This window comes from Saimiri boliviensis, chromosome 4 (genome assembly GCF_048565385.1).
Source record: "Saimiri boliviensis isolate mSaiBol1 chromosome 4, mSaiBol1.pri, whole genome shotgun sequence".
NCBI lineage: Eukaryota > Metazoa > Chordata > Mammalia > Primates > Cebidae > Saimiri > Saimiri boliviensis.
Window position 1 is genome coordinate 9838695 of NC_133452.1, and position 25232 is coordinate 9863926.

At 45.4% G+C, this 25232-nt stretch overlaps 1 protein-coding gene and 1 long non-coding RNA gene across 2 annotated transcripts in view; one reads left to right on the top strand and one right to left on the bottom strand.

The window, feature by feature from the left end:
- SLC22A3 (solute carrier family 22 member 3) overlaps nucleotides 1-23800 on the bottom strand; it is a 107920-nt gene extending 84120 nt beyond the window's left edge. Inside the window, exon 1 of the mRNA XM_003933780.4 lies at nucleotides 23299-23800. Within this exon, the coding sequence (XP_003933829.2) occupies nucleotides 23299-23727 (429 nt within the window). The 5' untranslated portion in view covers nucleotides 23728-23800. The remainder of the gene's footprint in view (nucleotides 1-23298) is intronic.
- LOC141584228 (uncharacterized) lies at nucleotides 10207-13304 on the top strand. Its single transcript, XR_012517138.1, has 3 exons — nucleotides 10207-10496; nucleotides 11483-11631; nucleotides 13063-13304. It is a non-coding gene; the product is annotated as an uncharacterized LOC141584228 (long non-coding RNA).
- Nucleotides 23801-25232: the final 1432 nt, after the last annotated feature.

Below are 25232 nucleotides of genomic sequence, written 5' to 3' on the forward strand. Positions count from 1 at the left end.
CTATGTGAAAAGACCTAACCTACGTCTGATAGGTGTACCTGAATGTGATGAAGAGAATGAATCCAAGCTGGAAAATACTCTTCAGGATATTATCCAGGAAAACTTCCCCAACCTAGCAAGGCAGACCAATATTCAAATCCAGGAAATACAGAGAACACCACAAAGATATTCCTCAAGAAGAGCAACCCCAAGGCACATAATCGTCAGATTCACCAGGGTTGAAATGAAAGAGAAAATGCTAAGGGCAGCCAGAGAGAAAGGTCGGGTTACCCACAAAGGGAAGCCCATTAGACTCACAGCAGATCTCTCAGCAGAAACCCTACAGGCCAGAAGAGATTGGGGGCCAATATTCAACATCCTAAAAGAAAAGAACTTTCAACCCAGAATCTCCTATCCAGCCAAACTAAGCTTCATAAGTGAAGGAAAAATAAAATCCTTTGTGAACAAGCAAGCACTCAGAGATTTCATCACCACCAAACCTGCTCTACAAGAACTCCTGAAAGAGGCTCTACACATATAAAGGAACAACCAGTACCAGCCACTCCAAAAACACACCAAATGGTAAAAGAGCATCAACACAATCAAGAAGCTGCATCAACTAACCAACAAAACAGCCAGGTAGCATCAAAATGACAGTATCAAATTCACACATAACAATACTATCCCTAAATGTAAATGGACTAAATGCCCCAATCAAAAGACACAGACTGGCAAATTGGATAAAAAGCCAAAACCCATCAGTGTGCTGTATCCAGGAAACCCATCTTAAAAATACTGGCAAACCGATTGCAACAGCATATCAAAAAGCTCATCCACCATGATCAAGTAGGATTCATCCTGGGGATGCAAGGCTGGTTCAACATACGCAAGTCCATAAACGTAATTCACCACATAAACAGAACCAAAGACAAAAACCACATGATTATCTCAATTGATGCAGAGAAGGCTTTTGACAAAATTCAACAACCCTTTATGCTAAAAACCCTCAATAAACTAGGTATTGACGGAACGTATCTCAAAACAATAAAAGCTATTTACGACAAACCAACAGCCAATATCATACTGAATGGGCAAAAACTGGAAGCATTCCCTTTGAAATCTGGCACTAGACAAGGGTGCCCTCTCTCACCACTCCTATTCCATATAGTACTGGAAGTTCTAGCCAGAGCAATCAGGCAAGAAAAAGAAATAAAGGGTATCCAAATTGGAAAGGAGGAAATCAAATTGTCTCTATTTGCAGATGACATGATTGTATATCTGGAAGACCCCATCATCTCAGCCCAAAATCTCCTGAAACTGATAAACAACTTCAGCAAAGTCTCAGGATACAAAATCAACGTGCAAAAATCACAAGCATTCCTATACACCACTAATAGACTTCAAGAGAGCCAAATCAAGAACGAACTGCCATTCACAATTGCTACAAAGAGAATAAAGTATCTAGGAATACAACTAACAAGGAATGTAAAGGACCTCTTCAAGGAGAACTACAAGCCATTGCTCAACGAAATAAGAGAGGATACAAACAGATGGAGAAACATTCCATGTTCATGGTTAGGAAGAATCAACATCGTGAAAATGGCCATACTGCCCAAAGCAATTTACAGATTCAACGCTATTCCCATCAAGCTACCAATGACCTTCTTCACAGAACTGGAAAAAAACACCTTAAACTTCATATGGAACCAAAAGAGAGCCCGCATAGCCAAGTCAATTCTAAGCAAAAAGAACAAAGCAGGAGGCATCACACTACCGGACTTCAAACTATACTACAAGGCTACAGTAATCAAAACAGCATGGTACTGGTACCAAAACAGAGATATAGACCAATGGAACAGAACAGAGGTCTCAGAGGAAATACAACATACCCACAACCATCTGATCTTCGACAAACCTGACAAAAATAAGCAATGGGGAAAGGACTCCCTGTTTAATAAATGGTGTTGGGAAAACTGGCTAGCCATGTGCAGAAAGCAGAAACAGGACCCCTTCCTGACACCTTACACCAAAATTAACTCCAGATGGATTAAAGACTTAAACATCAGACCAAATACCATAAAAACCTTAGAAGAAAATCTAGGCAAAACCATTCAGGACATAGGTGTAGGCAAGGACTTCATGACCAAAACGCCAAAAGCAATGGCAACAAAAGCCAAAATAGACAAATGGGACCTAATCAAACTCCACAGCTTCTGCACGGCAAAAGAAACAGTCAGTAGAGTGAATCGGCAACCAACAGAATGGGAAAAAATTTTTGCAGCCTACCCATCTGACAAGAGGCTGATATCCAGAATTTACAAAGAACTAAAGCAGATCTACAAGAAAAAAACAAACAAGCCTATTCAAAAATGGGCAAAGGATATGAACAGATACTTTACAAAAGAAGACATACAGGAGGCCAACAAACATATGAAAAAATGCTCATCACTGGTCATCAGAGAAATGCAAATCAAAACCACATTGAGATACCATCTCACACCAATTTGAATGGCGATCATTAAAAAATCGGGAAACAACAGATGCTGGAGAGGATGTGGAGAAATAGGAACACTTTTACACTGTTGGTGGGAATGTAAATTAATTCCACCATTGTGGAAGACAGTGTGGTGATTCCTCAAGGACCTAAAAATAGAAATCCCATTTGACCCAGCAATCCCATTACTGGGTATATATCCAAAGGATTATAAATCATTCTACTACAAGGACACGTGCACACGAATGTTCATTGCAGCACTGTTTACAATAGCAAAGACCTGGAACCAACCCAAATGCCCAACGATGATAGACTGGATAGGGAAAATGTGGTACATATACACCATGGAATATTACGCAGCCATCAAAAATGATGTGTTCACGTCCTTTGTAGGGACATGGATGAACCTGGAAACCATCATTCTCAGCAAACTGACACAAGAGCAGAAAATCAAACACCGTATATTCTCGCTCATAGGTGGGTGTTGAACAATGAGAACACATGGACACAGGGAGGGGAGCACTACACACTGGGGTCCGTTGGGGGGAAATGGGGGAGGGGTCGGGGGGTGGGGAGGTGGGAAGAGATAGCATGGGGAGAAATGACAGATACAGGTGAGGGGACGGAAGGCAGCAAACCACACTGCCAAGTGTGTACCCATGCAACAATCTTGCATGTTCATCACAGGTACCCGAAAACCTAAAATGCAATAAAAAAAAAAGAAAAAAGAAAAAGAAAAAAAAAAAAAATCTATCCTATCCTACAAGGCTACGGTAACCAAAACAGTATGGTACTGGCACCAAAATGGAACAGAACAGAGGCCTCAGAAACAATGCCACACATTTACAACCATGTGATCTTTGACAAACCTGACAAAAACAAGCAATGGGGAAAGGATTCCCTATTTAATAAATGGTGTTGGGAAAACTGGCTAGCCATGTGCAGAAAATCAAAACTGGACCCCTCCCTTACACCTTATACAAAAATTAACTCAAGATGTATTAAAGACTTAAATGTAAGACCTAAAGCCATAAAAACCCTAGAAGAAAACCTATTCAGGACATAGGTATGGACAAAGTCTTTATTACTAAAATATCAAAAGCAATGGCAACAAAAGCCAAAATTGACAAATGGGATTGAATTAAACTAAAGAGCTTCTGCACAGCAAAAGAAACCATCATCAGAGTGAACAGGCAACCTACAGAATGGGAGAAAATTTTTGCCTTCTATCCATCTGACAGAGGGCTAATATTCAGAATCTACAAAGAACTTAAACAAATTTACACGGAAAAAAAAAACTTCATCAAAACGTGGCCAAACAATATTAACAGATACTTCTCAAAAGAAAACATGCAGCCCACAAACATGAAAAACAAGCTCATCATCACTGGTCATTAGAGAAATGCAAATCAAAACCAAAGTGAGATACCATCTCACACCAGTTAGAATGGCAATCATTAAAAGGTCAAGAAATAACAGCTGCTGGAGAGGATGTGGAGAAATATGAATGCTTTTACATTGTTGGTGAGTGTAAACTAGTTCAGTCATTGTAGAAGACAGTGTGGCATGTAGCATGCTAACATAAGATTCTTAAGGATCTAGTACCAAAAATAGCATTTGACTCAGCAATCCCATTACTGGGTGTATACCCAAAGGATTATAAATCATTCTATTATAAAGATATATGCACATGTATGTTTATTACAGCACTATTCACAATAGCAAAGACTTGGAACCAACCCAAATGCCCATCACTGATAGACTGGATAAAGAAAATGTGGCACGTATAACCATAGAATATTATGCAGCCATAAAAAGGATAAGTTCATGTCCTTTGCAGGGACATGGATGAAACTGGAAACTATCATTCTCAGCAAACTAACACAGAAACAGAAAACTAAACACACCATGTTCTCACTCATATGTGAGAGTTGACCAATGAGAACACATAGAGGGGAACATTATACACTGGAGCCTGTCAGGGGGTTAGGGGATAGGAGGAACAGCATTAGGAGAAATATCTAATGTAGATGACGGGTTGATGGGTGCAGCATACTACCATGGTATGTGTATACCTATGTAACAATCCTGCATGTTCTGCACATGTACCCCAGAACTTAAAGTGTAATAATTAAAAAAAAAAAAAAAAAAAAAAAAGACTTTCACAGCCTGCTTCTGGGTGGGAGCCATGTTGTCGTACACTGAGGGCTACAGAGACTGGGCTTCAGTTTGCTAGAAGCTTCCAGGTGAGCCCCAGTAATGTGATACTTGAAACGGAATTCAAAGGAGGATGTGTGTAAGCCCATGAGAGAAATACGGAATGTGACGAAAGCACAGAAGAGGGAGACTAAGTAAAGTGGAAGGTCTGTGTCAAGAAAGGCCTTCTAGGCATATTTAAGCCAGGCCTTGAAGAATTGATTGTATTTGGACACAAAAAATTAGGCAGAAGCGAAGGGTGCAAGTCAGTAAAGAAATGAGAAGAAGCCTTGGACAGGATATAAGTCAGAAAATCTGACTTAAAGACTTAAGGGAACACCTTAATAGCTCTGCACAGTTTACAAAGCATTTTGATAGCTATTATTTTATTTGATTTATACAAAATAGGAACTTAAGTCTCAAGACTCTTATCATATTTTACTTTTAGGAAGCCTGGACTGAAGGAACGAATGTGAAAATAGTTGAAGTACTGCAAAATCCTACATGAGGTCAGATCCTACTATTTATTGCTAATGATTACAAAGTATTAGAGTAGAGAGTATAATTAAATCCAATATACATATTGCTTTATTAATGCCACATTCCCCTAGCCCAGCTTGAATAATAATAACATAAGAGCATTAATAATGCCTGATTCTAACACTGGATTTTATGAATCTCTGCGATTACTTTTTAGAAAGATGGGGATGCAATAGAGAGACATTCATGTGGATACCCACATATGCAGGGCAAGTGCCCACACGTTTGGACTGGAGACAAACCACAAAAGTGGATGTCCCTGAGGATGGAGACTGGGACTTCTGGCCTATCAAAAGATGACATGATTAAAAGTCCCCCACACATGCTCTTTCAGAACTTTACCCCACCCCCATCAGAAGTGGCATCTAATTCCCTTTCCCTAGAATCCAGGAAGGGTTTGTAACTCTTCTGTATCTGAGAGCATACAGCAGAAATGAGGCAGTGTGACTTCCAAGGCTAGGTCATGCAAAGCAATGCAGCTTCTGCCTTGTGAACTATTATAGAACATACCTTTGGGGCTCTGAGCCGTTCTGTGAGAAGTCATAGTAGGAGGAAGCCATAGTAGGAAGAAGCCCAAGCTGCACAGAGGGGTCATGTGCAGTTGTTGCAGCTATCTGAAGGCCCAGCTGACCACAGTACTGACTCCCAGATCAGTGAATGGAGACACCCTGGTGGCTCCTGCCCTGGCCATCGTGTCATCCCAGCTTCTAAGCCTTCCTATTTGAAGCTTCACTTTGTGGAGCAGAAACAAATACTCCCTATTGTGTGTCTTTGGAATTCCTAACTGTCATAATCTGTAAGTATAAAAAAATAGTTTTTTAAAGTCACTAAGTTTTGGGATAATTTGTCACACAACAATAGTAAGTAGATATTTGACTTGATCTATAATGACATTTCTTTACAAAAAAAGTCTAAAAAGTATATGACAAAATGCTAACATTTGTTCATTTGAGTTTGTTGTATTTTCTTTGAAAGCTTTCTTCCTTTTCATTGAGAAGTTTATATGATCTATGTAATACGTGAGATACAGATTGTTGAAACTTCCAGTAAATTTATAAGTGCTAATGTTAACAAATAATTCGAAAAGACTCATAAGTAAGATATTTACATTTTACTTTGTATATTTAAGGATTTTAAAATGGAGATGAAAATACAGAACTATAAAGTGACTGACAAAGATCATAAGGAGACATCACTGGAATTGCTATAGTAACGGTTCTACACAGTAGCAAATTCTGATATTGTTTCCCATGACTTATAAATGAGCTAAACATTTCCATAATAGTCTGGAAAATGTTAGCATGCTACAGCAGATTTGCATGATATCCATTTTGGAATAACCATAGATTTTGGCCTGATTATTGAAAAAAATGAACAAACAAGCATCCAGGAATAATTTATCAATACACTATGTTCAGGCTTTGAAATTTGGGTTGTTTACAGATGGAGCATTACTGAAAAAAATAAAGAACAATGGCAAAATGCAATTGTTGATATGAAAATCTCCTGAAAGCCTCTACTGTTCAAGTAGGTACTTGGAAATTATGGCATTGGAGATAATGAAATACGTGATAGTAGACCTAAAATTACTTCAACATTTCACTAAATAGAATGCTTTCTACAGACCAGCTCCAGATTTCAGATTCATGGCTCCTGGAAGTATGAGTGAATCAGAAGCCTGAAGCACAGCCAGTTGTGTCCATCTGTTAAATGTGTTTGGCTTCATCAGAGCTTGGACAGAGTATGCAAGCAGTGAAAGAAGAGATGTACCAGGGAGCACAAAATGAGCAGAACAGTGAAATATGAACCGGTGACTATGGCAGCTACCTGCGCCAGCCACAGGGGTCCCTACAGAGTAGGAATCCTATTCCTGCCTTTAGCACAGCTGACGCTTCGGTGTGATACACAAGATCGGGAGTGAGAAAGCGAGTGAATGGCAACCTTGAGGTCATCGGAGACTCCGGGAAGCACAGATTCTGCTGTGTGGTGGGGATGATGGAGACCACACTGGGTTGAGGAGTGAGTGGAAGTGAGAATGTAGGGTTGATAAATGTGCCTGTGACAGGGAGTTACAGTGCTCAGCTGAAGAGCAACACAGGGATAAGGAACACTGCTCTAAAGTGCAGGTGCACGTGAGCAGGTTTAAGTGTGGGGTATGAGCAAAGAAGGCCAGTGAAGGAGAGACTGAAGACAGAGGCATCAAGGGTGTGGTGGGCAGGTGGAAATCACCTGAGAAGCCAGGAGGGGTAAGACCAGGGCACAGGTGAAAAAATAAGCTTTCAACAGGGGGCAGCATTATAGCTCTTCTGTGGGGTTAGAAGGAAGCAGTGGGAGCAGATAGAGAAGTTGATTGCCCGAAGGACATTGAGGCAGCGTATTATTCCAAGTTTTCTATTTTCTCAAGGAAGTGGAGAGTGAAGGTTTTGTTAAGAGTGGGTGAGGAGGGACAGGTTGGATGTTGGCAGAGAACAGAGACTGGAGAATCAGAGTGGACACCAGGACACTCAGCACGACTCTCAGGCAACACCAGGACACTGGGAACTAGAGAGGACAGAGCAGCATATGCTGGGAATGGTGTCTCCAGGAATGCTCTCAGCCCAGGCAGGGCACTGGGAAGGGCAGTGGGGCCACTGGAAGATGTGGGCTGAATAACTGGACCAAAGATCTAGGCTGGATGAAGGAGGAAGAGGAGGAAGACTCAGCAGAGAGGGTGCAGGGACATTATGGGTGAAGGTAGCTGAGTGGCATGAGGCTGGCACCAACTGCAGAGGTATAGGGGAGGAGCCTGGGCCTCTTGTTCATGGCAGTGTCCCAGGACCCATAGCAGTGTCCCATCATCTATGATATGCCTGGGTGCCCTGACCACTCTATACTACCTTTCGAATGAGCAAATCAGTGCATCTCAGGCATGGCCCAAGACAGGGCTTCCAGGTGACAGGAACACCACTGAAGTCAGCAGCACAAGACACTGGGCAGCAGCATGACTGGCTGGGCAGAGGAGGGTTCAGTTACATTCAAAATCTGCACATGGAAGTGCTATCAATGCCTGATGGGGGTATGTGCCGTTTTTATAAGACATACCTTCCAGTGGTGTGCAAGTAGCAATAGAGGGGGAAGCGCTTCAGTGAAGGCAACCACATGATGTGGTCTGGCTGTGTCCACTCCAATCTCATCTTGAATTCTAGTTCCCATATCTCCATGTGTCATGGGGGGAACCCGGTGGGAGCTAACTGAATCATGGGGGCAGTTACCCCCATGCTGCTTTTCTCATGATAGTGAGTTCTTACAAGATCTGATGGTTTTATAAAGGGCTTTTACCCCTTTTGCTCAACACTTCTACTGGCTGTTGTCATGTAAAGAAGTACACGTTTGCTTCCCCTTCCACCATGATTGTAAGTTTCCTGAGACCTCCCCAGCACTGTAGAAGTGTGAGTCAATTAAGTCTCTTTCCTTTATATATTACCCAGTATTCAGTATGTCTTTATTAGCAGCGTAAAAATGGACTAACACAGTAAATTTGTACAGCAGAAAATGGGGTGCTGCCATAAGGATACCCAACTTTGGAACTGGGTAATAGGCAGAAGTTGGAACAGTTTGGAGGTCTCAGAAGAAGACAGGAAGATGTAGGGAAGTTTGGAACTTCCTAGAGACCTGTTGAATGACTTTGACCAAAATGCTGATAGTGATACGGACAATGAAATCCAGGCTGAGGCTGAGGTGGTCTCAGATGGAGATGAGGAACTTGTTGGAAACAGGAGTAAAGGTGACTCTTGCTATGCAAAGAGACTGGCAGCATTTTGCCGGTGCCCTAGAGATCTGTGGAACTTTGAACTTGAGAGAGATGGTATAGAGTCTCTGTTAGAAAAAATTTCTAAGCAGCAAAGTGTTCAGGAGGAAGCAGAACATAAATGTTCATAAATTTGCAGGTTAGTCATGTGAAAGAAAAGAAAAACCCATTTTCTGGGTAGAAATTCAAGCCCACTGCATAAATTTGCATAAGTAATGAGTCAAATGCTAATCACCAGGACAATGGGGAAAATGTCTCCAGAGCCTGTCAGAGACCTTCATGGCAACCCCTCCCATCACAGGTCTGGAGGTCTAAGGGGGAAAATTGGTTTCCTGGGTGGGAGCCTCATGCTATGTGCAAACTTGGGACTTCATGCACTGTATCCCAGTCACTCCAGCCGTGGCTAAAAGCGGCCAAGGTACAGCTCAGGCCGTGGCTTTAGAGAGGACAAGCCCCAAGTCTTGGCAGCTTCCACATGGTGTTGGTCCTGTGGGTGTGCAGAGGACAAGAATTGGAGTTTGAGGACCTCTGCCTAGATTTCAGAGGATGTATGGAAATGTGCAGATGTCCAGGCAGAGGTGTATTGTGGGGCACAGCCCTCATGGACAACCTCTGCTAGGATAATGTAAGGGAAATGAGGGATCAGAGCCCCCCTACAGAATTCTTATTGGGGTACTTCCTAGTGGAGCTGTGATAAGAGGGCCACTGTTCTCTATACCCCAAAATGGTAGATCCACTGACAACTTGCAGCATGTGCCTAGAAAAGCCACGGACACTCAATGCCAGTCATGAAGGCAGCTGGGAGGGGAGCTGTACCCTGCACAGACCCAGGGGCAGTGCTGTCTAAGGCTGAGGGAGCCCACCTCTTGCATCAGCATGACCTGGATGCTAGACATGGGGGCAAAGGGTATCATTTTGGAGCTTTAAGGTTTAATGACTACCCTAGTGAATTTCAGACTTGTGTGGGGCTTGTAGCCCGTTTGTTTTGGCCAATTTTCCCCATGTGTAATGGCTGTATTTATCCAATGCCTGTACCCCATTGTATCTAGGAAGTAACTAACTTACTTTTGGTTTTGCACGCTCATAGGTGGAAGGGACTTGCCTTGTCTCAGATGAGACTTTGGACTTGGACTTTTGAGTTAAGGCTGGAGTAAGTTAAGAATTTGGGGGACTGTTGGGAAGGCATGATTGTGGTTTGAAATGGGAGGACTTGAGATTTGGGAGGGGATGGGGTGAAATTATATGGTTTGCCTATGTCCTCACCCAAATCTCATCTTGAATTATAGTTTCCATAGTCCCCATGTGTTGTTGGCAGGGGTACCTGGTGGGAGGTAACTGTATCATGGGGGTGGTTACCCCATGCTGCTGTTCTCACGATAGCGAGTGAGTTCTCATGGAATCTCATGGTTTTATAGGAGACGTTTCCCCTTTGTTCTCAGCACTTCTCCTTGCTGCCACCATGTGAAGAAGGAAGTGTTTGCCTCCCCTTCTGCCACGATTGTAAGTTTCCTGAGGCCTCCCAACCATTCTGAACTGTGAGTCAATTAAACCTCTTTCCTTTATAAATTACCCAGTCTTGGGTATGTCTTTATTAGCAGCATGAGAATGGACTAATGCACCACATCAGTGAGTAGTAGCTGAATTTTAAAGAATTGAACTTCCGATGACTTTCTTTAAAAAGAGTCGCATTTTTCATTCAAATGTAAGGTTAGCCATCATCATCACAATGGAAGAATCACTAGCTAGTGCAAGCCTCCATCTAGGCCAGTGACTCTCCAAGTGTGGTCCCCAGACCTGTGATGACAGCAGCATCTGGGAACTGCAAAGGTTAGAAATGCACATGTTCAGGCCCTACCCCAGACCCACTGGAGCAGAAACTCCAGTGAGGCCCAGCAGTCTGCTTTCACAAGCCCTCCAGGTGATTCTGAGATCTGCTAAAATCTGAGAGCCCTCAAGTCAGGTGGATTGGGACAGGACATTGGTTTAGGGTGAGGCAGACCTTGCAGGGAAACCAGTTTTCATGATGTCTTAATTTGGGTGAGTTACAAAACTGCTTCCAGCCTCAATTCTATCCTTTGAAATAGAGGAAAATAATGACTTACCTCATGAGGCTATTTCTGATGCTAAAGACAGTCTAACATTTAAATCTCTGGAATCTAGTTATTACATCTTGTGACTGGAAATTTTCAGTAATCAAAATAACCCCGAAGAGTACATTATCTCACACAGATTTTTAAAACTTAATGATTCATTAATCAAGTAAGTATATTATTTTACATAGTAGAAAATATTATATTGATATTTTTATTTTATTGATATTGATATTATATTACAATATAAACTTGGTAAGGTGAAACATAATGTGTACACTTTAACAGAGCATAGCTATTAAAAGCTGTAAGTCAGATTAAAACCTAAATGAAGCCATTGCCTTTTCAATTATTCATATAGAGGAAGGTAATTGTAGGTTTTATATGCCATTTCAGCCTGATTTATCTTCTGATCCTGCTCTAAGTGATGGAGTCCTCTTGTTACAACAGTTTCCTACCTGGGGAGTCCTCTCTGGTGCCAGAGGTTTGATTCTTCTCCGAACAGCCTCTTTTCTGAGAGTCTTTTCCTTCACATGGGCAACAAGGTAACAATTTTCCTTAAGAGATCATCAATAGGTTATTTTACTAACTATAGGTTTTGACAACCTCTCCTATTGTGCCTTACTGAGAAAGAATTTGGTGCCTGTTCCTTTACTGAAAACTGGATCCGATTTGTTTACTTTAATTTCTGCATCCTTGACTTGTTTCTCAGAAATCCCATCACACTTTGTCAGCGCTGCACCCATCTAGCCATCTGTGTCAAATGAGGTGCCACTGTGAAGGCTGCTTCACACCTCCTGGCTCTGCAGTTGGCAAAACAATATCTTAATTAGTTAAGAAGAAAGTGTAAACAGCAGTAACTAAACGCTCTCACCTTTACGGCCTCTGTGCAGCCAGTCTCTACCTTCCAACAACCCATCTACCACAAGGGCTGTACAAATATAGTTGAAGTCATGCAGTTTGCACAAATGTACATACCAGCCTTCTTCCTTAATATGTCATCAACATTTCTGTGTTATTATTTTATAAACACGGTGTCCTCATCCCTGTAGTAACTATATCAAATGGCTACACCATGTTTATTTAAGCATAGCCCCCCTATATTACATATGCAAGTAATTCACAGCTTTTCATTATTATACATTTTGTGAATCATATTCCTGCTTGTGGATCACTTAGGGTGACCAATAGTCCCAGATTTTCTGGTACTCTCCTGGTTTCGACACTGAAAGTACCATGTCCCAGGAAAGCCCTGCACTCCCATGCAAGTGTGGACAGCTGGTCAGCCTGGGAGAGCCCCAGATGCAAGCAGAAGAAAGTGGGGCCAGCATGCTGAAGAGTCATGAAGGAAAAAGCCCCCATTCAAAGATGGGTTTAAGGCAGCCCCTGTGCTGCGGGCAGGGACATGTCCACCTAAGGTTTATGGGGCTGTCCCTTCAGGGGGACATAACATGTTGGCAGGAGATGCAAGACATGCAAGTGCTTGGAAACAGAGAAGCAGCATTCTGCAGAGTGTGGCCTGGGAGGATTAGGGACAGGGTCTGTGCTCCATCCTATGGGGAGTGGGCAAGGGTGGTGGCGGCTTACCAGGGACTCTGCCCAGGCCACGGGAAAGCCCCATACCCTCCCCATCCAGTGTTCAGAGCCGGCTGCAGGTGAACCTAAGCTGAGCACACATCTGACAGGGGTGACAACTGGAGCCTGAGGCTTCTCTGGGGAGGGCCCTGATCCTGTGAGCAGGCTGCCTGAACCTGGGAGAAGCTCTAGCCCCCAGAGAGGACGCACGGGCCCTGAGTCAGAGCTTCCTGCCTCACAGGTGTGCCGGTCACATGGAACAAATGTGGCCTTTGCAATGGGATCTTCCTAGACAAGGTGTCACGACAGAAGCGAGTCGAGGCTGGGCAGGGATGGGCTGCGACCTCTGCTCCCGCCTCCAGGTCATTTCCCTCACCTGGAACTCCCACCTTCTTTTCCAGCCCCTGCTCATTTCAGCTCCTGCTGGACACATTGCCCCCTTACAGCCTCTTCTCGGACCTTCCACCAGGCTTCGGCCGAGACCCTCTCTTTCCATTATTAAGCATACTATGTTTTCTGGTAATTAAGGAAGAAAATAAGTTTCTAAGCAGGAAATGAGTATTGATAACTGTAAGGTTAAATGGAGTATATTATTACGTGGCTTTTTGTCCCCATTGGATATTAAACTACTTTTATGAATTAAGTTTTAGTGTCTATTCAATGTTACAAGAATTGGAATGCTTAATATATAAAGCACTTTAGCCCAAATTTACCTCAACCCTAACCTGAAGCTCAACATTCATAATTACTGCCACACCATAACTGTTGTGTCTTCATTTCATAGATTTGGATTTGGATGGAGGGAGTATTTTCTTTGAGATCAGATTCTCATAGCAACACAGCAAGCACACTGTGATCTGATATCTTGATTGCCTACAGAGCCTTTGCAAAACTGCCCCCCAAACAACCGCGGGCAAATTTGTCTTACTGACCCAACTAGAATACAGGCATGAGCCAGATGGCTGTCTTTCTAAGCACAGCACCTTTGGGACATTTTCTGTTGTCTATATTTATTGAAGGATTTCCAGTGCTCATGAGAATACATGGGATGGAGCTCAAGCCCTGCAGCCCCACAGCTGAGTCTTCAGTCCCCACTGAGCTCTGGTCTAGCCCGGCCTGGGATTTCCCTGGTTCTAGGAAAGTCCAGGGCTCTGTCCCAGCATCCCTGTGATCAGACTGCAATCGGAAAGCAGTGTGGGGTTCTGAGCAAGTCTACACCCAGCAAGCCCAGACCAGACCAGGCAAGGCAAGGACTTGGGCACCACAGTTAGTGACAAAGAGCAGGAAGGAGGGAACTGGCATATGACCAGGACCTTCCACATGCTCAGCGGTTCCTGCATGTTTCTCATCTGTCCACAGAGCCATCTTAATGGGGGGATTGTTCACTCTGTGTCACGACTGAATCCACGGGGGCTTGAGAAATCTTGCCAAATCAGGTAGCTCCAACCTCTAGCCTGGGCCATTACCTAGTTTTCATTAGTTCCAGTTTATACCAGCTCCAGAGAGTGGACCCTGAGTATTGGAATCTTGGTGCCCTCCCTAAAGTACACTTCCCTTAGCCCTAGGGGCTTGCCATCTGCCCAGATTTCCAGGTCCCAGCTGTCTCTCCGAGTTAACTTCTCAGTATCTGTTGTCAGCATCTATGACCGTCATCAGGTACTTACATATCTCAGACAACAGGACAAGCACTTTAAATGCCTTATTTATGTAAGTCTCCCCCTTCAAACCAGGAAAATCCCAGGACGGGGCTAGTCTCTAGCTCAGAAACCCTCAAATTCAGCCATTTTCTCTCATCCACACAACTAGGAAGTCTATGTTCTTAGCCACCTGTTTGCCTTAGCAATACGCTACACTAAACCAGTTCAGATCTAAAATTTCATCATTTTTTTCCACAAAAATTTGCAACAATAAATTATTATCTAACGATATCTGAAGTTAATAAATAGAAAAACAATTTTATTTGTTTCTGTAATGTATTCGACTTAGTTGAATTTAAAATAAAAATTATTCAGTGTATGCTCTATATAGATATGGACTGGATAGGCAATTATAGCAATTTTACAAGGATGCTAGGGGTTGACAAAAGACGTGATAAATTTGTCACACAATTTCCCACTAACTGCCACACAGGAATATCAAGAACACATTCTTACACTCCAGTAACTTGGACATGTATTTATTTGATTTTTTTTTAAGTTGTGGCCAAATTAATTTGAATTATTTTCAATCTAATTTTCTCCTCTACCCTGGACAGTTAATGTTTTTAACTATCAAGGTGATTTCTCTATGAGTATTTGCTTTAAAATACTCATTTGTGAACCATTAAAGGGCATTCATTTCTCAACAGATGTTTGCAACACATTGCTTTTTAAAACATCATCAATATTAAATGTGCATGCTGTTTTCACCACATCCACTTAATCCCCATAAATGTGCTACAAACAGTTTTCAGCATAGAAGCTCCTGGCATCTTGTCCCTTCTGTTTCTGTCTCCGAAGCATCAGCTTACAGTGTCCCTCCCCACTGGCCTGGAAACACACATGTTGTCTTTCATTTTGTGCTGTCGGTTGGCCAAAGCTTCCCGTTGGCAGAAGTACCATGAAATCAGAGCCATCCTGTGCATACGCTGAGCAGAGGCAGCAAAGGGGAAAGGCTTCTGAGACGCTTTTCCATGATGGGCCCAGTGGTCTCTGTTAACATGGAAAGCCAGACTTGTATCACTTGGTTATCTCCACTGCTGCTGCCCTATAGCAATCCTACGAGAGAGGTCACCTGCCTCCCAGGACTGAGTCTGAAAGCATAGTAAGTGCCTTTGTTTCTTAGGTCCAGGCTTTAGCCCTCCCTTGCTTCATCCAGTGGCTTCCATTATGCTCACAGCCAAGGACAGGTCCCCTCCTTGGACTCTACCGGGCACTCGGATGGAGAGTAGATGTTAGGGAAGGTGGGGTGGATATGATGGATGCCTGCCCCAGAATTTTTTAAGTCACATTTATTTATTCACCTTCTTCTAAGCCCCTAAACTTCATCCCTCACTAATTTTCTTTATTATCACAAAGATGTATAATCTAGGACAAAGTTGAGTCTCAACCCTATCACCAATTTCTGTTGCTTTTATTTCCTGGTATTGTGATATATCAAATCTACAGGGCTAGATTTAATTACAGCTTTCTATTGCTTCATAAAATAGCCTGTCTGATTAATTAATTAAATTGCAGGGTCTCCTTATTACACAAGTACCAACCACAGAGTTATTTTGTTTCATTACCAACACAAAGAAAAGTAAGAGCATGATAACCCTTAAAAAGCTGTCACTGATCTCACCCAGATACAACAGTATTAGTCATCATTTGACAAGCTCAACAGTCATTTATCATTTTTAAAAGCTGCATCAAAGACTATTAAAACTTTGCTTTTTCCTTACAGAATATAAATAAATGTCCTTTCTTGGTTATGGCTTAAGGGGGGGAGAAAACTGAGGCAGAAAGTTTTTATTTTATTAACTTTTTATTACAGGTTTTATTCCAGCTGAGGTTGGAAAAGTTTGATTTTGTTTTGGAAGTGAGGTGGTGTTTGCTCCCCACTCCACAGCAGTGAAGGGGGTAGCTCTGCACCCCGGGAGCTGCCCAGCCCAGGCCCCTCATTGCTCCTGGCTGCACTGGGCCCTGCACCTGTGCCCAGCTGCCCTGGAGCGGGCTCGGCTGATGACACAGACAGCTGCGCTGTGCCAGGACAGCTGAGAAAGGCCCCTTTTGCACAATGGACGTCAGCACATTAAAATTATGGCCCCAAACAGCCAGCAGTTCTATTCCTTCCTGTTCCTTTCATGTTCCAAGTCACATCTCCCACACTAGGATTCTGCGGACACAGACTCCATGAGCAGATAGGAGTTGAGTGAAGCGGAGACCTGTTTTCCCCTGCTCCAGAGGTCTGCAGGGGGCCATGGCTGCCTATGATTGGTCAACCGGTGGCTGATCACACCTCGTGGATGTGAGGAGGAGGATGACACCAGGAATCGCGTTAGGGTCAGCAGGAAGCAACACATCAGGAGAGGGCCTGTGTTAATCTCTGAAAGCCAATTCCAGGGCTGGCCCAGCCATGCTCATAAAAAGCATTACATGTACCACGCAATCCCCTTCTCATTCACTCATTAATTTAATCACAAATATTTGCCAAACACTGGGTTAGGCTAGGAGGACAGAGTGCTCACCCCCCAGCCCCCCAAAGTCTAATGAGGCAGTGCACACAAGATGAGCAGTGAGGGCGGCTAGACAGAGAAAAGAAGCCAAGCCCAGCCTGGGGTGGAGGTCGCGCTGGGGAAGGTGTTTCTGGAACAGGTAACTAACTCTAAGCTGTGTGAAGGTACAAAACGGAACAGCTTCATGAGGAAAGAAGACAGGCGTTTGAGGAAAGGAAAGGAAACAGCACACACAAGAGCCCAAGGCGAGGACAGCTGTGGCACATGTCCCAGGGTCACCGCCTGGAGTGCGGGAGCCCAGGGTGCCCACAGAGGGCGGAGACATGGGGTGGAGGCACAGAGACCTTGTGTACCAGACCCAGGGGAGGATGCTCTCAGAGGCGTCAGCCTCCATACCATTTTATCAGGTGCCCGCAGCCTTTGACCTGTGCCCTACCAGGAAGCACACTAAAATGCTGTATGAGTCAGAGCAGCCTAACAGTAAGAGCTGTAAGAAGCAATCTCCCAAGCCTCAGTTGTGTAACACAATAAAGCTTATTTCTTACTCGCAATCCCATATTCCTGTGCAGATGAATTGATGGGGAGGGGAGGTATGGGGTTCCTGCCCTCCTTGCAGGCTTCCAAGAACACATATCCTTCCATGTAAGAGCTCTGCCATCCTTTAGGGACTGCAGGAGAAAGGTGGCTTAGGCTCTAGGCCTTGCAGTTCCAATAACCTTCCCCAACAATGTTCACCAGGACTCAAAACACATGGCCCCTCTAGCTGCAAGGGAAGCTGGGAAATAGGACCTACCTGGGGCATCCAGTGGGAAAGTAGTGATATTCTCAGCCTCTAGAGCAAATTAGTGTCCAAGATATTTTATTTTATTTCTTAGAGACAAGGTCTTCCTCTGTCACCCAGGCTGGAGTACAGTGGCACAATTCAACCTCCTGGGTTCAACCTCCCGAGTAAATAAGACTACAGGCATGCGCCACCACACTCAGGTAATTTTTTTAAAAATTTTAAAATATTTTTTAATAGATGAAGTCTCACTATGTTGCCTAGACTGGCCTCAAACTCCTGAGATTACAGGCATGAATCACCACACCCAGCCAAGGGTTTGACTTTCTATATTTAAGGCAAAATTATCAGTGATTTATTATGCTCAACTAGGGATCAGCAGACTTACAGCTCCAGGGTCAAATCTGGCCCATTGCCAGCTTCTTCCCTCCCTCTTGACTCCCACCTGGCTTAAGAGTCTTTTTTTTTTTTTTTTAAGCAAAAAGGTCTCTGTATTTGGTTGTGTTCACCATATCCTTGACTCTGATGACCAGGCTGAAAGCTCCCTGATAGACATCTCTTTTCCCTTCTAGACCCACACTGCAATTGGGATGGTTCATTAAAAATATAAACTAAAATATGTCACTTGTGTGCCTAAATCCCTTCTGTGACTTGCCCTGTGTCTGGAAAACAATGAAGATGCTAAAATTGCCCACACAATCCCTGGGGGTCCAGCCCTTCCCTCATATCCCACAGTGTTCATGTGTTCACAGGAACCAATCATCCTGAGCGCCGCCTATGACCAGGCACAATGGCAGGCACTTTGCATGCATATGTCAAGCCAATTGCTAATGTAGGCATTCTCAGCACCCATTCTAGTGCTGAGGAAACTGAGATTCAGCCAGATGCTCAGTTGACTTGCCCTTCAAGTTAATAAATGGAGGGGCTGGGATTTAGGACAAGATTTATCTGACACCAAAGGACATGTATATTCTTTCCACTCTACTAAGATGCCAATGTCAAAAATAACCCATGGGTCCAAAAGTACAGATGTCTCTGCCACATCTGTTGGAGTCCCCTACCTTTGCCCAAAGCTCCTTTCTGAGGTTTGCTGAGATTCCCAGAAGGTGTGGTTCAGCTGTGGGCTTCCCTCCACTCCAATTAATTCCAGGATTTTATTATCAGTCACCCGTCCCTGGAGAGCTCAAAGCTTTCTGAAAATAAACAGCAGCATTTCATCTGCTAAGATTTGGGATACCTGAGGCTAAAGGGATAATGTTACCATCCCATAGTCTGCAGGGTGTGCTTGGTGGAACTGGCACTTCTCTCCCAGTCATTATATTCTCATCCCGCTCCTCGTTAAGAAACACCCAGCTCGTCTCCTTGTGTGGTCCATGGACCACCTGCAAGGGCCCTAGGGCCCTAGATGTTTGTGAAGAAGGAAAATTCCTGAACTCCAACCCTCGTCTTTTGATTCCAAACCCTTTGTGTGTGACCCACGAATGCGCACCAACCACTGCTCCCAAGGACAAAGAGTAAATGGCTGCAGAGAACATAATGAAGATGAGAGGGTGTGAGAATGGAACATCTCTTCCCTCCTATTTTCCTCTTGGACCCCTCCTTTTCTTCTGAGGCTGAGGTCAAGGTCAATGTACTTTCTGTCTCGGTTCACTCCTCTGCCCCTTCACCATACCCACTGCTGCCGTCATCACATTATCTCTGCAATTTTCCCTGCCAGGCTTCACGCTTCTTGGAGAAAGACTCATGTATCTTTGTATCTCAGCCTGGCCCAGTGCCTAGAATATAATAAATGCTTAATAAATTTCAGCTGAACTGATGTTGATTATCCAAAATATCAGCTGGCAGAGAGGAGCAGGAGATACTCTTGCATATTCTCATAATGAAGCTTCTTATTTTAAATATTTTCCTTGTTCTGAGGTCCAGAAAGCATTGCTGCATTGATCTGTTTGGCCATCCCGCTGTCTATACCAAGAATCAGACAACCAGTGGGTTGGCTGTTTACTCATTAGAGTCCTGCTTTCACTTTAAAAAAAATAAACTATTAAAATACTTGTCATCAGCAAAAAGGACTAGTTACTTTGAGGGACAAGAGTCAAGATAAAATACAACTTTTGTTGAATTGTTGGTGTTTCAGAAAGTATGGAAACACATACTCTTCTAATAAAAACAAACAATGGAATGCAATAAAAAAAAAACAAAACAAAAACAAAACAAACAAACAATGGATTCAGTTTTTACATTCAGCCAGGTAATCTGGAAGGGAAAAAGCGATTCCAAATCAAAATGATCTAGAAAGGTTTTAAAAAACAAGTGTGATTCAGTCTATTTTAAAAGGTATTCTGAAGCCCTGCTCTAAGTGACAGCCTAGGGAGAAGCTCCTTTTTGTTCATCCATGGCATATTAGCAAGCACTGAAAAATCCTAACATCAATCTTGAAGACACTCCCTGGGCAGTGAATTGAAATATTTGAGACAGGGGCTCAGACTTGCTTCTCTGCATTACATTGTATTTTATTCTGCCCAATATCTGACAACCAGATAAAGCTGAGATTCAGACATTAGAAAAGTCTCCACCGAAGAAGTTCAATGTAAGTGATAAATCCACTGCCTTGCCTTGAGCAGGAGACACAAATGGGGAGCAGGCCATAAGGGGCTGTGCCATTGACATTGATTTGTGACTTAGCACCTTAGAGCTATCTCAAGTTGTAAGACGCAACTTGAATGCATCTTACATACATACAAGTGTATGAGACTTAAATTACCATTTTGCAACTTTCACCTCAGGAGGCTAGAGAACCATTCACACCAAATGAAAGCACAGCCTTCCCATCTGGCTGATTGTGGATCCTGACACTATAAAATGAGACAGAGTAGCCCACTGGAGGACCATGATAGTAACAAAATAAGTATAAAGTTTCAACAAGGTTTCTGCAGGTCGTAAAGAGTGAAAGATCTGAGTACCATGTTTAATTGACTTGTTTGTAGGATTTTGAGTACTTCATGGAGGAAAGTGGACTGATTACATTGGAGGCCCCTGGATTTGAATCTAACATGGCTACATAAATGGTGTGGGACCCTGGAAGGTCCTCTGGTCTCTCTTCTATAAAGCGGGGACAATGATACCTCTCCCACCATGGTACAAAGATGAAGTATAGTAGCCATATGGAGGCATTCCAGAGTCTGGTCATCCCACCCACTTTATAAACTCTCCCAATTCACCCATTTGCATGACTTATATCTTAGGCTTCAAGCTTATACAAATACACTGGATACGTAATGTTAGCTGAAGATGGAACTACAGTTCCTTTCATCAGGAAGAATTTGAAAGAAGAAAATTAGTTGAACCAAAGACAGTGAAATATTTGCTATGAGAAATTCAGAGAGACCGACTTGTTTTGGGTAGTTGAACTTTCTGAATAGATGAGGGTTTTCCTCTTAAGAATCCAAACATAAAAAAACAAACCAAAAGAAGCACAAAACTATTTGGGATTTAAAAAAGAATCTCTCCCATATATTTCAAAAACTCATTTGGGGCTTTAAGGAGTACATTCTTAATACCATTCTACTTTCTAGAAGATTTTTTATCATTGTTCTGGACATACCAAACAGTAACTGGGTGGCGACATGGATGGCATTGGGGGCATTATAAAGGGCTTAATCCAACGCCTGATTTTACAGCTGAGAAAACCAAGCCCAGAGAGGGTGAGTAATTCACCCAAGCCATACAGCCAGCTGGAAACCAAGCCACCCCCTGACCCTCCAACATTCCACACCGCATTTTAGGAGCCATGATCTTCATAAAATCACCTTGATGTAACCCCAGAATGCTAGTAACCCTGCAACCCCAGAATGTTACCAAAGTATCTGTCAGGGCATTAAATTACAGATTTTTATGTCTGTCTTCTTTGATGTCCATGGATCATGCTCACTCATGCAAACTTCACTTAAGCACTTTTTGAGGCTCATTTTCTTCTTCATCTTTAAATACCCTCAAAAATCAGCTGTCTGCCTTCCATGTGGGTCTTCTAGTTCACTTGGGAAGTAAGAACTAGGCAGCACTGCTGAGTGGAGTGGAAGGAGCCACCTAACAGATGTAACTCTAGGGAAACACAGAGATAATGCCTTCTGTCACCCAGGTCCATGCCCTGCCCTTTCAGCTGTGAAATCCCTAACAGGGCCACCACTGACTAGAAAGTAGTCCCCAGCCTTACATGGATTAGGTAGAAATTAAAGATCCCAAACACACATATGTATTATCTGGCTGGCCTGCCACGGGGTTTTATCCTGAGATCACTTAGCATACAGCCACCCAGTGTGCTAACACATCCACACACAGTATTATAGAAAAACCCCAAACACAAATACACGTTGCCTGGCTGTCCTGCCAGGGGTTTTATCCCTGGAGCAGTTAGCATAGAGCCATCTACTGTGCGAACACACTTGCACACGGTGTTATAGAAAACGGCACCCACGACAATCCCAACTGCAGCGAGATGAGCTCACCAGACGAACGTTATCAGCAACAGAAAGGGCGCTCCTGCCTCCTAATCTGGTGTTTCCCCACAATCCAACAAGGTGACTTTAAAAACTTTATGACAAAAAATAAAGACGAACCTTTTTTGTCCTAATGTACCTGATCACATTCCATCTTTTTTTTTTTTTTTTCAAAATTAACTTAAGCTGTGATTGTAGACAAAGCTCAATAAAACTGTTCATCCTTGCAACCCATGCTCAACTGAGGCCATTTCTGAGTTCTGATTATTACAAAGTGACTCTGCTCTATTTCTGGACCTCACAGAGAGGCAATCTTCCATTTCAGCAAGGATGCAGAAACAGATTCCTGAGACTAAGCGTGAGGGAAGCTCCCCTAACTCCCAAACGCACAGTGTGCCCAAAATGTGGGAATTGCCCCGCCCACCCCGCCTGCAGCACTCCCCCCCACCCCCCTACACACACCCGTAAATGGGTTGGAGATTGCGTTGGAAGGCTGTGGCCCTTCTGTTATGTTCCTGTAATGTATTAGCAGGAAAAAACTAAAATTTATCCAATACTTCAGTTTTCCCAGCTTCTCTCAGATGTTGCTCTTTGCCCCAAAGCAATTTTATCAAAACCATGGCCGGGGAGAGCCTTGACCTTTGTCCCCTTGCATTTCGGGCAACCATCTGGGCAACTGGAAAAAATTGCTGCTGCCTTCCAACGTTGGTTCCCTCTTTCCTTTCACCCCTGGAGACCACAAGCGAATCTAATCCGAACCTGCCAACGTCCCTTGCCCCAGAGACTAAAGTTCCCTATCGCGCGCCAACCCGTAGTTTGCAATGACGGCGCCCGCACATGTCAAAGATAACGAACGCTGTGCTGGATCTTTGACTCCTGAGCAGGTGTGCGCCAGCGTTTACGAGTTGGCTTCAAGGAAAGTTTTTGTTCACACCCGAAACCAAAGCATGTGGTGCATTAACTCAGGGGCTCAGGCAAATAACGAAAGGATTTTCCCAGCATTTACGACAGGGCACTTCCAAGGGTGCGCTGAATCCCGTCCGTCCCCAGAGGTAGCCGCCCGGTCCCCGTCTCCTCCCCTGGAGGGAGCGTCTCACACACGGCGTGTCCGCCGTGGAGGCAGCATCGTCCTCTCCCGCAGGCTTCCAAAGGGCCGAGGCGCCCTTACCTCGCTGACGATGGTGGAGTGGGTCTGCGCGTAGCGCCAGCCGCCACTGCACGGGACCAGGGGCGCCGAACGGTTGGGGAAGGCGGCGAGCGGGTCCGCGCAGCTGAGCGCGCCGGTGGCGGCGGCGCTGTCGTTGGCCGCCTCCAGGAGGTAGCGCTGGCAGCGGCCGCGGCGCTCGGGGGGCTCGGGGCCGCGGGAGGCGGGCGCCGTGCGGTTCCACTCCTCCTCCGGGCTCCAGCCGCAGCGCTCCGCCAGCGCCGCAGCACTTGGCCCGCGGCACCAGTAGTGGTTGGGCTGGGTGCCCAGGAAGACCACGCCGACGAAGAGGAAGGCGAAGGTGACGCCGGTCAGGCACAGCAGCAGGAACACGCGCCGCTGGAAGCGCCCGAACTCGCCCGCCCGCTGCAGCGCCTCGTCGAAGGAGAGCATGGTGCGCCCGCCGCCCGCAGCCCGCGCCTCCGAGTGACCCGCGAGCCCAGCCAGCCGCCTCTCTTTACTCCGCCGCCTCCCCCGCGCCACCCGCCTCACTCGCGCTGGCGCGGTGCCAGCCACCGCAGCTCCTCCTGCCCCCCGCGGCCCCCGCCTCCCTTCCCCGGGCGTCCGCAGCAGCCCAGGGCCACAGGTCGCTGGAGGGACGGCCGCGGGACCCGCGCAGCGGGTCGGGGTGGGCGCGCGGTGGGGCCCGGGGCGGGGCGGTCTGGCTGCGCGCCAGGGAGTGCCAGGGACCCGGCCCGGGACCGCGAGTGACGGGCGCAGCCTCGGGCCTGGCGCGGAGCTCCGTTTGGTCCCTGCCAGCTCCTGCGCTGCAGTCCGCCCCGGGTCGGGTTCCAGAAGAAGAACGTTCCAGGGTCACCCGACCACTCCCGGGACTTCTGGGACTCGGTATCTCAGCGCTCCCGAGTGCAGCCCGGGGACTAAGGACGCGCGCGCCCAGGGTCCAGTGCCTGTACCCAGGAGAGCCCCCTCCAGCCCTTGGCCCTAGCGCAGCCCGAGGCCTCCTGCGCGCACGTGGGTCAGGGTAGGGCAGCCGGTTCCCAGCACAGCGCTGGCCATCGCCCTAGACCCATTGAGAGCCACAACCGGGATTTGATCCACCAACTGTCCCCAGAGGGCAGCCGGGCAGCCCACACTGGCAAAGGGGCTTGCTCAGCGTCCAGGAGGTTCAGAATGAGAAGGGATCGCCACAAGGCCAGGCCTGATGCAGACTTCCTACGCCAGGGCCTTCCCACCTAGCCTCGGCCTGAACGCCAGGGAAGGGTGTTGGTGGTTGGTTTGAATCCTGGTTTTTCCACTTATTTATTGCCCCCAACGATTCTGCAGAGCCAGATCAGAACTTCCTGCCCAGGCTGCTGGATGAGGGCTAGGATGCCTTCCCGGGTCTGGGTTGCTGTCCTGGTCCTCCACACCCCCAGGTTATCCGCCCACGTTCTGCCTTCAGCTCGCTTTTTCCCAAGGCCCCGAAGGCTGACAGAGCGAGCACGGACTTGGGGTTCCTCCTCTCGAACAAGGAGTCAGAAGCCAAGCTGCTTGGATTGAAACCGGCCGCAGGCCCTCACCAGAGTTTCAACTGCCCGCTGGACCCCAGACTCAGTCTGCCCCCCTCCAAGCCAGCTCCCCTTTCCTGCCCTGCCCGTCGACGCAACCATGTCCTGGGCCCAGGCTCAGAACAGCATGATGGCGGGGACACACCTCACTCCTTAGGCCTGTACTTTTAGGTCACCTCGGCTTTGGCACCCCTTTTGCCAATGTTGAGTCTCAGAAAACAATACCCCAAAATAAAGGCCTCCGAAGCAGTCTCTGTGTGATCGTCTGCCCTGCTGTGTCTCGGTCCCATTCTCCCCCAGGCTAGCCATCCAAATCAGAACCCTTTTCCCCAAAGCCAGTCATAAAACACAAATATCACTGGGATTTTCCCTCACTTGTCTGTATAAAAA